The sequence below is a fragment of the Watersipora subatra genome, chromosome 9, assembly GCF_963576615.1.
Source record: "Watersipora subatra chromosome 9, tzWatSuba1.1, whole genome shotgun sequence".
Classification (NCBI taxonomy): Eukaryota; Metazoa; Bryozoa; class Gymnolaemata; order Cheilostomatida; family Watersiporidae; genus Watersipora; species Watersipora subatra.
Window position 1 is genome coordinate 20,707,287 of NC_088716.1, and position 17,230 is coordinate 20,724,516.

The following is a 17,230-nucleotide window of genomic DNA, read 5'->3' on the forward strand; positions in this document are numbered from 1 at the left end:
TTTGTGTGATGCGTTTGTGTGGTGTGTGTGTTATGGTGCGTGCATGCGTGCGCTGCAAGAGTTTTATCAATAACCATCAAACCTTTGAATTCAAATTTGAGAAAAAATTAAGTCATGCAAAACTTATTAAAAGCATGAATTATCAAAAGCATAAATTAAAAAGTTTTACAAAAAGTATCAGCTAACGACAACTTCAAACATAGATGGAAGAAACAAACATTAAACCAAAGTTATCCTCTTAATCTATAAGTCCCCATTTAGTAGATAAAAATTTACACACATGTCAACTAGAGTTCCTAAAGTTAGCGTAAAATTTCACATGAGCTGTAGTTGGAAAACAGATAAAGTGACTGTTAAATAACGTGAAAGTACATACCATGATACAAAACTGTAGAATGAGCTTGTTCGTGAGTTGCCATGTAACTTATATGTCAGTGCACCGAGAAGCCAATAATGCCGTGAATCCTATACTGTTAATCTGATAGCTTTAATACCATGGTGATAGCATCACTTACCTCGACTTCTAGTAGCGTCTCACCATTGCCTTAAACATCGTAAGGCTACATAAGACCTCAAAACACGATTACACACTATTGACAATTTTCAAAAGCACTGCAAGTAAAAAACCTAGAAAAGGTCTCTATCTGTTAAACTTTAGAGCTATTAATACAAAAGAAAGTTGTCTTCAAAGTCATGGTAAAAATACGTCATCCCTAATTGCACGTGTTTACTAGAATGTGCGTGCGAGTGCAAGTGTGTGTGCGTGCGGGTGTGTGCGTATGTCTGTTAGTCTGCATAAACACTATGCATTTCCACATTTCTCTGACAGTTTCATCCAAACTTCACATGCATATGTTCTGTGCCTCTCACCAGAGCACTAAAAACAGTTGGTTTCAAATCTCCAACAGGATTCTGAGGGTCAACCACCTAAACACCTACCTGTCTAATTGAAAATAAAATAAAAAGTTCTTGACAACTGTACATAACTGCTAGTCAATAACAAATAAAATGTCCACACAAAACAGTAAGTAGGTAGTGAGGCTATAGGTAAACTAAACAGAGAAGGCAAAAGAGTATATGACTTGAAAAGTCTAACATGTAAAAAGGCCCAAGCGGAGTCAAAGTTATGAGGTACAAGCTATTATTGTTTTGTATCACAAACGCCATCATATTAGAGAAAACAGAATAAATTAAATCTGATTTTATTTAAGTCATCTGTTGGAAAACAGTTTTTAGAAACAAGCCTCTAACTGTGATGTTGAAGAGTGCTTATAACTGAAGATTTTATTGTCTTAGTATATTATATTATTATAATATATATAATATATATAATTATAATTATAATATTATAATATTATAATATATATTATAATTATTATATATATTATATATTATATCTATATATATAAATCTCATAGTTTGTCATCAGTTTGTTCAGGTATAGCGATTAGTATCTAGCAATGACCATTCCGTATTGGAGAAGGTTTGATCTTGGAACATCCCGTTCACCAGGCATTACCTTAACCAACTAAGCTTTGCAAGATGCAACTGCAGTCTTGCAAAGCACAAGTGGTTTTCTGGGATAAAATATGCATATCTTTCTGCGTTATGCGCAATGTCACCAAAGATTGCTCTCACAGTTCTTATTAGTAAGTTGAGCAATATGGATACTAGCTAACTCAAATTAGCCATTGGCAATGTGCCAGGCTAATAGCAAGTGGCGGGCAACTACAACACCTGCCTATGTTTATAAACTGTTTTTAATACTCATCCTAGTCTTTGTTACAATAAGAGTCATAGTAGTCTGTCTGAAACAACGGTGTGAAACTACCAAACAGGGTTCAAGATGGCAGTATTAGGTTTGGTAGCTCAATATGATGACATCTGCCCCAGTTTACTGCATTAGACATTGTTGAATAATTGTGAATATACTTAATTTTACGCTTATCAACTCATCTGACAATCTCTCACAGTACATGAAACTGCCAAAGTATTACATATTTACCTTTATTAGTAAGTATGAAAGAGGGAGCAACTTTGGTTCAGTGGTTAGTGCGCTGGCATATGATCACTAGGTCACGGGTTCAAATCACATGAGAACCATTAATGGTGTTATGAAAGGGCATCTAGTCACGATTGCTCTTGTGTTGAATATCATAAGCAAATGGTCACAGCAAATCCCATGCTAGGAGAATGACCATGTTAATAGACCGAGTTTTTGTTCACACTACCCGACGGATCCGTATACCAAAACCCGAACTCGAAAGTCAAAACCTGAAACCGAAAGACCCAAAATCTCTATTACTCGATACTCGAAAGAAGATAAACCCGTGAGTTCAATGAGTATTACTACTCGTGCCCAGCACTAGTATGTAATCACGTGGGGAGCAGCCGTGGCTCAGTGGTTAGTGCGCTGGCATATGATCAGTAGGTCATGGGTTCAAATCACATGAGAACCATTAATGGTGTTAGGAAGGGCATCTAGTCATGATTGCTCCTGTACCAAATCGCATGAACAAATTGCTATGCACCCCGCACCAGGGCATACCATTTGCGGTGGTGACCTCTAAATGAAAAAAGCTGGAAGGAGTAAATAAGAAAGCTTAAAATAATCTCAGATTCTAAAATTGATGCTGCAAGAAAAATAGAGATATAAAACCAGTTGAATTGACAAAAGTTCGAAGAATCAAATGATTAATGCAGGAAGTAAACATTGATTAGTAAAAGGATAGACAACTTTGACACATACGTGATTGTATCCTGTTAATAGAAAGCTATAATACTAAAACTTAGGTGAGAAATGCTAAAAAACTGCTCCATGCTTATAACTACAGTAGATACTGCTGTAGATCGATCTGTATGCATCGTAGGAAAAGAAATGCACTCGCAATGGGGAATACAACAAATACATAAAACAAAAGCTAAGCTTTATGTTTTAAGCACAGCATAATAAAAAAATCATAAGCATCATCATCCTAACTGAAAACATGTGAAGTTCATAAAAATTACCTGTGGTTCTGTTCAATGCTAAATGTTTAAAAAATTTGCTATGAGCAGTAGTTGAAGTGCAGCCGAGTTTCTCCTCATTGGTTCATATGTAGCAGAGTTACATCTCATTGGTTCATATGTAGCAGAGTTACACCACATTGGTTCATATGTAGCAGAGTTACACCACATTGGTTCGCATGTAGCAGAGTTACTCCTCATTGGTTCGCATGTAGCAGAGATACATCTCATTGTTTATATGCATGTAGCAGAGTTACACCTCATTGGTTCGTATGTAGCAGAGTAACTCCTCATTGGTTCGTATGTAGCAGAGTTACTCCTTATTGGTTCGCATGTGGCAGAGTTACACCTTATTGGTTCATATGTAGCAGAGTTACTCTTCATTGGTTTTTATGTAGCAGAGTTACTCTTCATTGGTTCGCATGTAGCAGAGTTACATCTCATTGTTTTTATGTATGTAGCAGAGTTACACCTCATTGGTTCACATGTAGCAGAGTTACTCCTCATTGTTTTGCATGTAGCAGAGTTACACCTCATTAGTTTGCATGTAGCAGAGTTACTCCTCATTGGTTCGTATGTAGCAGAGTTACTGCTCATTGGATGCTCAAGTAGCAGAGTTACACCTCATTGGTTCGCAAGTAGCAGAGTTACTCCTCATTGGTTCACATGTAGCCGAGTTACTCATCATTGGTTCACATGTAGCAGAGTTACTCCTCATTGGTTCATATGTAGCAGAGTTACTCCTCATTGGTTCACATGTAGCAGAGTTACACCTCATTGGTTCATATGTAGCAGAGTTACATCTCATTGGTTCATATGTAGCAGAGTTACTCCTCATTGGTTCGCATGTAATAGAGTTACATCTCATTGTTTTTATGCATGTTAAAAGGAATGCTCACAGTCTAAACATGAAAATTAAAGAACAAAAATGCCAAATTCTATGAAAGATTAATAAGAACCAATAGAAAATAAACCAAATAATGTGTCGCCAAGCAAATTCTACCCTGACGGCTAATAAATAGATCTATGGGTGTGAATTTTAGAACTCTCCACAAGCTATTGTCTGGAAATACCAAGGTTTGATAGGATGTCACTTCTTGTCTTAAAAATATATTACTTCTTATAAATAGCCAACCAATACAAAAGCCTGAGTAACTACCTTCTACCCTGATACCCATCACTGTACGGATGCTACAACGAGAGACATTTGTCTACTGTTGTTGTCGAATCTGGATACATAGACGGAGGCATAGATTATTGCATAGAGCTCCTGTTGACACATGCTAAAAATAGAAGAGCTCCTGTTGACACATGCTAAAAATAGAGAAGCTCCTGTTGACACATGCTAAAGTGTAGAAGAGCTCCTGTTGACACATGCTAAAGTGTAGAAGAGCTCATGTTGACACATGCTAAAGAGTAGAAGAGCTCCTGTTGACACATGCTAAAGTGTAGAAGAGCTCCTGTTGACACATGCTAAAAAGTAGAAGAGCTCACGTTGACACATGCTAAAGAGTAAAAGTCAAACATACAAGAAGCTGGTGACAACTTTCTGGGTTCATCAGTGAATAACTTTGGATAAATATGAGGTTTTTGTTTTACCATAATTAGTTTAGTTAAATTATCAGGTTAGTTAAGTTATTTGTTTTGTCAAATTTTACACATTAGGCCAACATTTAATTCTCTACAACAGTCAATCACAATAAGTAATAATAATAACTAATAAATTGCCACATTATAAAGCTGATAGTGCCTGTTGTTTGTCGTTTGGTCTATTGGATCAGAAGGTCAAAACAGATAAAATTAGTGTAATCTAGAAAAGAAACTATATATGTAATATATATACATGCAATTATATATATAATACATATAATATTTATAACTATATAGGTCTATATTGTATATATAATGTAATATATAATATATATCTAGAAATAATACATATTATATTTACTATTATATATGAAGGCTTATTGCATTGTTTGAAAAAGTGCTCAATAGTAAAACTAGAGCTGACTAAAAACAAGTTTGAGCGAAAGTTACCAAAATGGTTAAAGCATTTTACTACTAAGTAGTTTTGTGCATAGTAGGTGTATTCTTCGGGTAAAACGACCAAAAGTTGGTAAAATGTATAAACGCAAGCTAAGCAATTATAGGTTTAAAATAAATAGGATTAAGAGACATATATATATAATTACTATTATATATATCAATATATTTATACACGTGTGTGGGTGTGCATGCATATATAAATCTATGCTTGCGTATATGGATGTGTAGGTAGGTGTTTATGTACATGTATGTTTGTTGTGTAGCCTATATATGTGTATCTATCTCTAAGTGCATATACATGTATTGAGATAGACCTCCCTCTCAGTAAACAATAATGTCTTACAGATGCATGTATGAAGTAAGTTGTAATGCACTTTTAAACATATGTGGAGTACAGTATAAGTATGACAGCAAATAGTGAAATGTAGAAGAAATAATATTATAAAGTTTGAAGTATCGAGCTTGTTTGCCTGTAAGAAAAATATAACTATTTGTATGACGGAATGATTCTGCAGTGAAAATAGCAGATGGTAATATGCACAAAAAACGTTTAATTTTCTTTTAGTTTGTTCTCATCACATCGTTGGCAACACAACATTTTCTCATTAATAATTTCTTTTAACAATGTAGTTGATAAAGCACACTGGGAGATGGTGCACCCTTTCTAATTTATAAACTTATAGAGGCAGATTGCTTGCTGTTAGCAAAACTTTAAGGGTTTTTAATGCATAGTTATAATAGGTCGAATAATTTATAGGAATATAACGCACTTATTCATCCTGTAAAATGCTATCCTCTTGCCGTTGCTTATCACTTCAACTCGCAAACTATGGGGTTTTCTCCTTCTGTGTCTGGAGCTGAAATTTGGAGTTGTCACACACTAGTCTCAAGATGGTTTTGTGTTATTTAGTTTCAGAAAACTTTTTATTTGAAAATTTTATTTTTTATTTATTTTGTATTTGATAAAAAATCAAAAACAATTTTGCGCAAAATGTTTCCAAGGCACGGCACTGTTAGCGAGTGCAAACAAATATGTCAGCCTCCGTAGAACATGAGCGGCCCGAAGGTGAGCGTTTAATATTTGAAGATGAAGTTGTAAACTCCGATGATGAAGACGGTGATACCTTTGATAGCGAAGCTTCAGAGCAACGATGGGCTTATTATGGAATTTTAATGGTTGATAGGAAGGTATGCAGTAAAAATTAATCGCTTTAGTTAGTTTTCAATACCTTGCAGACTTGCAACTATTGTAAAATCCATGTTATAATAGTTTTTTATTCTCCAAATTAAATAGCACTAGAACAAATAAAAACGTTTTCAACGACTGGTTTGCAATTTTAATGAAAATTAAAGGCCCTGTGACAATTTTTTCACTGTTCGCGTTCTGAATTTGAGTCTTACCAGCACTGCTAGGCTGGCTATCTGTATAGCAAAAGCCAAAATTAAATTTTGCAAAAAATACTGTTTGAATCTTATGACTTCATATATGGAGTTTTGACATTATGACCTTTCGTTTCACCAAAGTGTCCTAAACTCAAACGCCTCCAACACTTGGACAATCTAATTAACATTTAACATCTAACATTTCCAATTTAACTAGATTGGAACGCCACTTAGGCCTACATTAGACGGATTTTCTTTTTGCTTACATATAGCATTTTATAGTTCATATTAATACTGTAGTTTATTTTGGATCACTGTGGTAAATGTATTTTCTGGAATCGATTTTACATTTCATTGGTGACTCAGCAATTCTATTATTAGAAATTACTCTCAGTAACCAGTAGGATTTTGTCTAAAACACCATGTGGACAGGTCTGTAGTGAAAACAATATAGACATTCTCAACCTTGACTAACTTTGCACTGGAAAGATTCCGTTTTCAATGACTACAGCTCTCTATAGTTTTGGAGTCAGGATTGTTTCTTGCCTACCTTCGCGGTACAAGTGGAAATACCGTAATGGGTAATGCTGTTGACTTCCAGCGAAATTGGATGCTTCGCTCATTCAATTATCATTTTTTACTGTAATAGGCCAGTGCTGCTGAAATCAATGCTGCTTACAAAAGGCTGAGTCTTCAGTTTCACCCAGACAAGCATGTCTCCCCTTCATCGCAGAAGGCAGCCGAAAACCTCTTCCAACGCATCAAACGGGCCAGAGATGGTGGGTTATTAAGGGCAAAGAATTTTGGAAATAAATTCGATTATTAATGATATTAATGTCTTTACTACAATACTGAACTCATCTTTTATGTGGGAGGATGGAAACTCTAACTGCTTTTATTTGGAAGCCTAACAAACACTTTTTGGTTTCCATCAGCTCTAGTTTCATGCCATAAAATTGCCCTTAAACACATACGACCCTACTACTGATAAGCCATGCCTGCTGATAAGCAAGTAACACGGTCTATCAAGCTGCTAGATAAGCTAGCTAGCAAACTGCTAGATAAGTTTGCTGGATATTCATTAAAAATATATAATATAAATCTATGAAATGACAGGAATGTATCAAATATATTAAAAGCTAGTGTTATAAATTGGATTATAAAATTGAACAAAGCTTTAATTCATCACTTGGATTACCCCTCAAGTCCTCTTTGGTACAGCAATGTAAAACTTTTCAGTATTGTCACCGTTTACCCTTAGCCTATGGCTAGCAGTAATGCTCAGGTTCTGTGAACCTCACTCGTTGTTTTTTATGAGTTCATTTCTTTGGATTTTTTCTTGTAATAATACCTGTAGCAAACGTTCAATGATTGTATAATAATCATTTTAATTATCATTATACTCAATGATATAAAATATAAAGAGCACTTAACTGTCAGATATTCACTACAAGTGGTTGACTAACAGCTAAGTACTCTTTATATTTTATATTATAGTTTAATTTATTCGTATGAATTATTTTCAGTTTTTCCCGGTTACTTTTGCTTTTACTTGCAGAACTGTAATGTTGGCAGAAATTTGAGATAATGTTGAACATTACTTCATACATTGAAACAATTATTTGGTCAAATTTTACGTCAGATCAAAAGATTTGTATGTAGAAGTCATGGCAAGATAACTGTGTGTGATTGATATTGCCTACTGACATCGAGTACAAAATATAGATTTAAATGAGACTTGCCTTTGAAAGTTTTATGACTTGCATCTTCTCACTAGTTTTTTTATAGATCTTCATGTTGTAGTCTCTTCGCTTACATAGTTCCAAGTTTATGGTCAGCATTGATATATGAGTAAATATCCCTTGTAGTTCTCTGTGATGAACATCTACGCCGTGTTTATGATACTCTTGGACCGAAGGGGCTTGCAGAGTTTGAAAACCAGCAGGTGAGCCCTGATTGACTGGAGAAATTTCCAGAAACAAGTTTTTCTTGCTTGAAGTTTTTTATCTTGTCAGGTTAAAGATAGACATACAGCAAATTTAGTCGAATTTATTGGAAAATATTGATATTTTTTCTTTCATTTGTGATTGTTTTTGATATTGGAGGTGATCTGACTGCCAGGATGTTTCATGATTAAAATCGACAAAACTTGATCGCGATCAAGCGAAAGTTCGATGATGATATTTATAGTTGCAAAGGAACTGACAGAATAGGGACTCGTAACGTCACAACTTGAACGGAATAGCTGATATCAACTATAGCAAGGATTGCAACTAATGGCATAATTTCACGTGTATTTTTCTTCTTATCGTTTCAAACGCGATCAGGTTTTGATCTTGAAGCAAGGTAGTCAGAGATCACCTCAAACATAATAAACTATCGCAAGTGCTCTAAAAATATCGATACTTATTGATGAAATTCACGAGTGCTTTGTGTAAGCTCATCTTCAAGGGTTGGCCAGGTGGTAACACAAGTAGACAATTTCAACTTCACTGACACTTCTTGAAGTTCTGTAACTGCAAAACAGCCTAGTCAAGGGTGAGTGATGAATGGAGATGCATCGATGAAGCAATTTGTATGGAAGGGGCTTAAAAGGTCTCGAACCATAATTAGTTATTCTTGTTGAATATGGCCATAGTCATGCCTTGACTTATGAACTTAATGCGTACTGGCACTGCGCTGGTATGTCGATTTACTTGTGTCTCAAGGCACCACATGTATTTCCTACATAAAATAACTAAATACAAATTAACCCGTTACGAGTACAAAAACACACATAAAACAAGATACTACGATGGAAAAATGTGTTTTTAAGTGTTGTAATTTAGTACCTCCGTTAACAAAGTAACAAATACCCATTTAGTTATTAAAATTTGCAATAAAATGTAACACCACTATGTGCTCTACTTACTGTAAGTTTTTACCTTGGATACAAAGGTAGTAGCTAACGGCGGTCGGAGAGACGCTCGGCAGCAACACGTTTGGTACACTAAACTTTTGAGACGATACGAAACAGAAGCTTTGAATTTAACTTAAATGTATTTTCTTTACTAAACACACATCTAAAGCCAAGTTTTGATTTTTTATGAAACTTTGATTTGGTTGTCTTAATTTTTTATTATCTGTTTCTGGTTGTACTTTTTTGCTCTTAGTTTTAGTCAACCTTTGAAATACCTTTATCAAACTTAATCAAGGAAAAAGACTGCGACATGCTGTTCTGGAAACTGTCCTCTCGTGCACTCGGCCATATAGCGGCCATTAATAACCGGCTCGTATCTCTAAGATTACTTGTATCTCAAGGAAGAAACTTCGCAATGTCGCCCGCATCTCATATTATATATATATAATATATATATAATATATATATATAACTCATATTTCGAGCTATGACTGTACTGTCATTAGTCAGCACCCTGTCGAGGGCAGCTAACCAACAAATTGAGGCCATTATTGGCTATTTGCTGTAAACCTTTTTGTTTGAAAATTGACTGTAAAACAAGCCTTCGTCATAGGCTATTACAAAAAGTAGTCACAACAAAAATGCTGTTGGTCTCCAAATCCAAATTCTATTAGATCTTTTCACGATTTTAGATTTATTTAGTATATCTCTGGTATTCATCTGCATGCTATTACGCTGAGTATTTGTTTTTTGTTACAGTTTCATTTATACAAAGTTGAAAGAGTGTGTAAAATTGTAAATATTTGTCGTTTTTAGCTCGTTGTTAAGGTCAAAGACCTGAAGTCCTCCCGCGAGTTTGTTGAAGATTATGAAAGGTTTCTGGAGGAAAAGAGATTTCAAGAGGAGATGCGTAGCTACAATCCACAAGTATGTACCACTTGTTCAATTTTTTTTATTGGTTGTTGTTTGTGAAAGGTTACTGGTGAGTCTTATTTGATTACGGTTGAGGTGAGGACCTTCGGTGATTGGTTAGTATGTTGCTCTGATCATCTGTGATTGGCTATTTGTACTAGATACTGTATTTGTGCTGGGACTGGCTAATCTCCCGCTAAGTCTTTAGTATGATGATCAACAAGGGGTCTACTAGATTTCTTTTGTCATCAGGCAATGACAGAAGTGTGTCTAGACATGCGAAGTGTGTTTGAGGAGGGTTACTATGGCAGCGACGAAGAAGAGGGGCCCCTTCAAGGAGAAGACAATGGGGAAGAATATGAAGATGAAGAATACGAAGAGGAGGAAGAAGAAGGCATTAGACTCTTCGATCAACTAGCTTCTATTAGTTGCTCTCGTATGAGACTACAGCAAGGATTCTCCTTTCCTATTGGTCAGAAGGTGAGGCTTCTTCTTTTCCATTAGTCAAAAGGAAAGGCTTCTCCTTTCCTATTGGCCAAAATGTGCATTCATTTTCTATGCTAGCATTAAAGTGTTTGTTTGCATTTGCTGCTGAAATACTTTAAGTTATAGGTTGTGAGTTGATACTGGGACCAACATTAGGTGAAATTTCAGTTAGAATGAATATTTATACCAGTTTTGTGTATATTTGCTAACATCAAACATGGCAGTAGTTGTGCCACGCTTTCTTTCTGTGAAATCTTACTGTTGTAGCTTAGTTATTTCTAAAGTACAATATTTTGTTGTTTAGGTTATTTTGTTCCCCTTGGTCAGTTTGTCGAGTGTATAGTTTCTCATTTGTCAGTTTGTTGAGTGTATGGTTGGTCAGTTCGTTGAGGGTATTTTTTTTCATTGGTCAGTAACCAGTGTTTTGAGGGGATAGTTTCTCATTGGTTAGTTACATTATTTCGAGTTTATGGCTTCTCATTGGTCCGTTCGTTGAATGTTTTGCTTCTTATTGGTCAGTTCATTGAATGTTTTGTTTCTCATTGACCTTTTTCTTTGTTTCTCTCTCCCTAAGTTTGTAATCTCTCCCTAACGGTAGGGTTCTTCTTTTCTAGGTATAAAATATTTTCTTACTGACCTGCTTATATCATTTGAGCCATATAAATATTTTAATGGTTAAAACCTGTTGCTGTTGTAATAGCTTTTGGTTCACTCTACCTAGACCATAGACACCTGCCTAGGACAAACCTAATCATAGACATACTATTTCTATGAGCCATTCATTAGCACAGATATTTTAAGTGGGCCTTTAAGTTGATCAGGCTCGCACATAACTTTCCTCCTATACAGTACGATATAAAAAGTAAGCACCTATTTTGAATTGTCGCGTGTCATCAATGTATCGCAAATATGAATTCCTTGTGTGCATTGGTAGCTTTGGAATTGCTGAGCCGGAGTTGTTTAGATTTGCTGAGCGTCTTGAACAGACTGAACCATCAAGTTCAAATGGTGTCTGTGGAGATCTCATTGTTGCTGCTATTCCCAAAATCTATAGAGTTATAGCTTTTTGATTTGTTACTGTTATCCACACAATTATATAGAGTTATCACTGTTGTCTAATGTGACGCTGCTAACCCCACATTCCATAGAGCTATGTTTGTGTGTTGTGGGACTGTTATCCACACAATATTTATAGAGATATCATTGTTGTCTGGAGTATTACTACAGGCAAAACTGCCCGTAGAGTTATCATTTTGTGACTGGTGTATTGCTTGCTAACCTGACCTTTCATAGAATTATCCCTAATATATTAAAGCATGGATTTGAGTTCAGCGCTGCTGGTAGGAAAGTATCGAGGTACAACATTAGCTAAACTAGTTCTGGCCTTTTACAACATCCACATTATACTGGTCGATGTCGACTTACAACCTATATGACTTACTTTGGCCAAATATACGACCTTAAATATTGTTTTTTTAGGTAAACTTTTCAATTTTTGTATTTGTTGAGAGGCTTTTGGTCACAAATCTATTGAGGTAAAATTCTTATTACTTTACGCAGCATGAACCCAATATACAGAAACCTTAAACGGGTTTTTGCCTTTTGGTAGTATGTTTTCAATAAGAATGTTTGCTATAGTAAAAAAGAAAAATATTTCTTTTGTGTTGCATTATGCATGTTTTATTTTATATTTAAAGAAGATATAAGTAATATATTCAAAGACAGTTTACTTTCCAACCGGCTTATGACCTGTCAGTCGGAATGTAAACCAGTCGTAAGTCGACGACGACCTGTTGTGCATAGCTAAAATCAATGATTCTTCCCACTAGCTTTGTTAGCATTAAATTTGTTACTTTTCTTATTTCAATATATAAAAGGTTCGGTTGCCCCCATAACCTGCATGCCGACTATTGTTTCTTTTCCCTTTCGATGCAATATTTTTGAATGCCAGACATGTAGAGTAAAGCTCTTACTGTCCACCTTTTAACAGCATTAGGCTCGCATGACTTTACAAGGTGGTCACTCATTTTAGGACCAGATCTTCATTGACAGCACGATGCTGGTCAATTTTGAGCGAGGTACGAGGGGTACTGCAACACTCTCCGGCTACTGGCGTCGTCTTTTGCCCTATAGTTTAGAAAGTCGGGTTGGTTTGGTGGTCGGTATGGGAGGGTCAAACCAGTTGTCTTGGACTCTCTCTAGAAATATCACTAAGCACAGGTAAGTCATGTTATTAATGTCCGTCTGTAAGTCAAGGCTGGTTCACACGATATCGGAGTATGTTGGCGTAACTACCGCAATACATCGGTGATCGTCTGTGATAATATTAGTCGCTCTAGCACGTCCCCATCGGCGATCATATCAGCCAATAGTGCATGGCATAGCGTTTTTATTATAATAGTCACTAAAATGATAAATTACTAGTCCTGCAGCAAATATCATGAAGGGAAATATAGAAGCAGTAGTCTTTGACAGCCAATCACCGTCGCTTAAGTAGTGCACACACTGCTGTGGATGCACTGTGAAATATTGAGAAAGTTTGGCGGTTGTTTTGCTTTCCGATATATCTGCGATGCCATGGGTTTTCGGGGCCCATCGCCGACCAATAATTGCCGAGAGGAAAACCTTTACAACCGACATATGCCGCTGCAATGGTAATCAGCCTTTAAAGATGAGCTTCCTGAAAATTTTAGTAGATTTTATTAAACATTGTAGGCATTTTTCTACAATTTTCAATTGTTTTTGATGTTTGAGGTAAACTGACTGCCAGAATGTTTCAAGATTAATATTGATGAAACTTGATCTTGATTAAAATGCTCAGATCAAGCAAAAGTGTAATTATGATTATGGTGTCTATAGTTGCAAAGACGACTATTATAGTTGTCTAGTTTCTATTCTGTAGCTATCGACATTATTATGTCTGTAGTTACAGAATAGAAATGCGTAACGCTGCCAACTTGAAAACAATAGCTGATATCAACTATTGCAATGAAAGCATTTTTTTTCTGAGCATTTTCATAGTGATCGAGTTTCGTAGATTTTAATATTTAAACATAAGTGCAGTCAGATCACCACAAACATCAAAAACAATCGCAAATGATGGAAAAAATACCGATACTTTCCGATAAAATCTACAAAAAAATTGTGTAAATTCATCTGTATACCAAACCATGACTCAATTATTTCAAACCTCGTCGTAAAAGGCAATAAATTTGGTTTGTATGTTAAAGCAGTTGTATGTTGAAACAGTTGTATGTTAAAACAGTTGTATGTTGAAACAGTTGCATGTTGGAGTATATATTTTATAGGAATACATTTAGTTTGTTTATTTCATTTCAGGGCCCAAAAGCAATGATATATTCTCCAAATAGTTGCATATCGCACTAAAATAAACTTATTCTATGAAACTATGTGAAAAGGTTTTCAGAGTTAAAATGCTATACGTAAAAATGTTTTATTTAAAAACTAAATATAAATAGACTTTTGTTGTTACTTTACCTTAGAGACAACACTTGAATTGGGTGAAGGCTCACCAATGTGTAGATTTTGCGATAAGGAATGATAAAAATGTGGGTGCAATTTACTCTCACATATTCTAAATAGTTATACTTTTTACCTGTCTGTTTGCCTTAACTTGTTTCAAAAATCTTTTGTTGTCATACATTGCAAATTGCTCTGTGTATGAAGCAGCGTATTTGCTTATAGTTTCTTTCATATGTCTATAGCTTTCTTGAGACCATAGCTTTTTGTAAACATGAAACTGTTAAGATTGGAAAGATGACAACTCACGAAGAAAGAACATAATTTAGAATAAGCTGATGCTGAATGTCTTTTTGGAACATATATTTCATTAGATCAAGAAAAGTAATTTTTACAAGTTCTTTAAGAGTTATCTTCTCATCTCCGTATTGACGAGCTATCAAAGATTTTTTAACAGTATCATTTTCGAAGCAGACTTTATTGTCAACATTAACTTTAAATACATGCTTGTTTAATGAGAAAAGTTTGTGTCTATGGATGGATATTCATCGTTGAAGTTATGTGTGTGGGAAAATATAGAACCAAACAGTTTGCCTTGTCAAATATGACTGCACACTCATTGGTAAGCGTCCTATCGTTGATCAGCACCCTATTTTTGATCAGCACCTCATTATTGATCATTACCTTATTATTGATCAGCACCTTATTTTTGATCATCACCTTGTTATTGATCATTACCTTATTATTGATCAGCACCTTATTTTTGATCATCACCTTGTTATTGATCATCACCTTATACTAATCATCACCTTATTATTGATCATCACCTTATTATTGATCAGCACCCTATTATTGATCATCACCCTATTATTGGTCAGAAACCTATCGTTGATGAGACACCTGGTTACTTTTTGGAATGTTTGAAAATTGACTGTATTACAACTCCATACAAAAAAAGTCACAACAAAAATGATGTGACTTCTTGATCCAGGAATTGCTGTTGTTATGCTAGACCTCAGTGGGCTTTGAAACGGTTCAACACATCATGCTGTCACGTTCCCTGATACCTTGAATTTCAATGATTGAATAACTAACCATGTCTTGTCGAGAGGTTATGCCAGAATGAAGTGAATATTTTTTACTAAAGCTGTCAGGTTTTGCATTTCTCTTTCAAAAAACCATAAAGATGAACTTGCACGCATTTTTTTAGATTATACCAGAAAATACTGTTGACTTTCTATCATTTGCGATTGTTTTTGATTTTCGAGGTGATTCGACTGCGAGGGTGTTTCAAGGTTAAAATCAACAAAACCTGATCACAATTAATGTGCTCAGCTCGAGTGAAAGTGCGAGTATGAGGTCTACGATTGCAAAGACACTGGCAGAATAGGGAAATGTAATGCCTCATCTCGAACACGATGGCCACAATATCAACTACTGTAATGATAACAACTAGTGACGTCAATTCGCACTTAACTTTATTTTAAGCGGTTTAATTTTTATCAGTGTTTTATCGATTATGTTTTATTGATTTTAATGTAGGGACATCCTGGTAGTCAGATCACCTCAAACATAAAAAACAATCGCAAATAATAGAAAAATACTAATATTTTTTGAAAAATCTACTAAAATTTTGTGCAGTGCAACTTTAATTAGTTGACCAGCTCGTGAGGCCTTAAAGGATTAGGTTAGAAAGCATCTATTTGGCATGGATTATTTAGCATGCTGATCTTTTGCCTTATTCTCCAGAATGTGAAACTATTTTGGCTATGGATGGTATCCCATATGTATAGAGTCAGTTCTTGACAAAATGTATCACTCGTATATTTCCACATCTTTGGTCGATCTGAAAATTTTTGATGGTGTTCATTATCAACTACTCATAAATAGAATTTTTAATAGCCGGCAGTTAGAGGTTTAAGTAGTATCTTATAAAGTGGACACGTGTAATCTGCACCCCTTTGAACACTGATTGGGAGTTATTTGCACTTGCTTCTCATCTCCACGCCTTCACATCGTCGTGTTTGATTCTACTACTTGAGTGTGAGCTACTTGGATTATGGCTGCTCGAGTCGGCTCTGCTGAGCTGACCCGAGCGCTCGTGCTACAGAAGAATCGTCTTATAGTCGTTCTATACTCCCTGCTGCAGCCCGCATAGATGACTGGATTAACTACACCACTTGCTAGTAAAGATGCATTTGTGTAGAGGCTGAGGTTTGTGCTAGTAGTGAGCAGACGACTCTCCTCGAGTATTATAGTGATGATGATAGGCAAGTAGGAGAGGAAGTAGGTCAGGCTGAGGAGGCCGACGCTCAGAGTTGAGCTCCTGAGCTTCTGTGTTGCTCTGGAAGTTTCTGAGACTGAAACAAAAGATATAGGCGAGGCCTATGTAAAGCCGTGGAATTATTTGTCCAGGGGCATCGTGTGGATAATTCAGTGGTTGCACTGGCTGACCAAGCATGCCAGAGCTTTTTATGATATTTCATATGCCTTCGCTATTGTTAACCCTTTTGCGGGCAGAGCGACGTTTTTGTCGCTTTGCGATACGGCTGCTAATGGGCAGTGCGACGTTTTTGTCATTTCGGTAACATATTTTATTATTGCAGTTTCTGGTTAGCTAAATGCTGTTTTTTGTTTACTTTTTTCACCAATAGCAAGCTACGATATAGTAGTTTCGGTTAGCCTCAAAAATTGACTTCAAGGTTGAAAAAAAATGATCATTTTTAGCAGCGATGAATAAATAAACTTTCGAAAAAAATTAGAAAATTGTTCTAAATAATTTATCAACTTTTATTTTTCTTGGTTCGGTTTTAGCTTTTATTTACCGAATTTTTTTCGAGAGTTTGACTTTAGTTTACCGTCATGGCGACTTCTAAAAGAACCTCCCGAGATTATTCTAATAAAGCAAGTACTAGTACCGAAATTACTAAGAGATTCAGAGCTGACAGTGACTTTTTAGATTTAGTAGCAAGAGATGTCAGTGAATCAGGTTTGCATTGTGATTGGAATGACTTT

At 35.6% G+C, this 17,230-nt stretch overlaps 1 protein-coding gene across 1 annotated transcript in view; it reads left to right on the forward strand.

The window, feature by feature from the left end:
• Nucleotides 1–6,087: 6,087 nt before the first annotated feature.
• LOC137404881 (dnaJ homolog subfamily C member 11-like) overlaps nucleotides 6,088–17,230 on the forward strand; it is a 53,502-nt gene continuing 42,359 nt past the window's right edge. Inside the window, exons 1-6 of the mRNA XM_068091108.1 lie at nucleotides 6,088–6,243; nucleotides 7,088–7,217; nucleotides 8,307–8,383; nucleotides 10,154–10,264; nucleotides 10,502–10,729; nucleotides 12,768–12,955. Coding sequence (XP_067947209.1) covers nucleotides 6,088–6,243; nucleotides 7,088–7,217; nucleotides 8,307–8,383; nucleotides 10,154–10,264; nucleotides 10,502–10,729; nucleotides 12,768–12,955 — 890 coding nt within the window. The remainder of the gene's footprint in view (nucleotides 6,244–7,087; nucleotides 7,218–8,306; nucleotides 8,384–10,153; nucleotides 10,265–10,501; nucleotides 10,730–12,767; nucleotides 12,956–17,230) is intronic.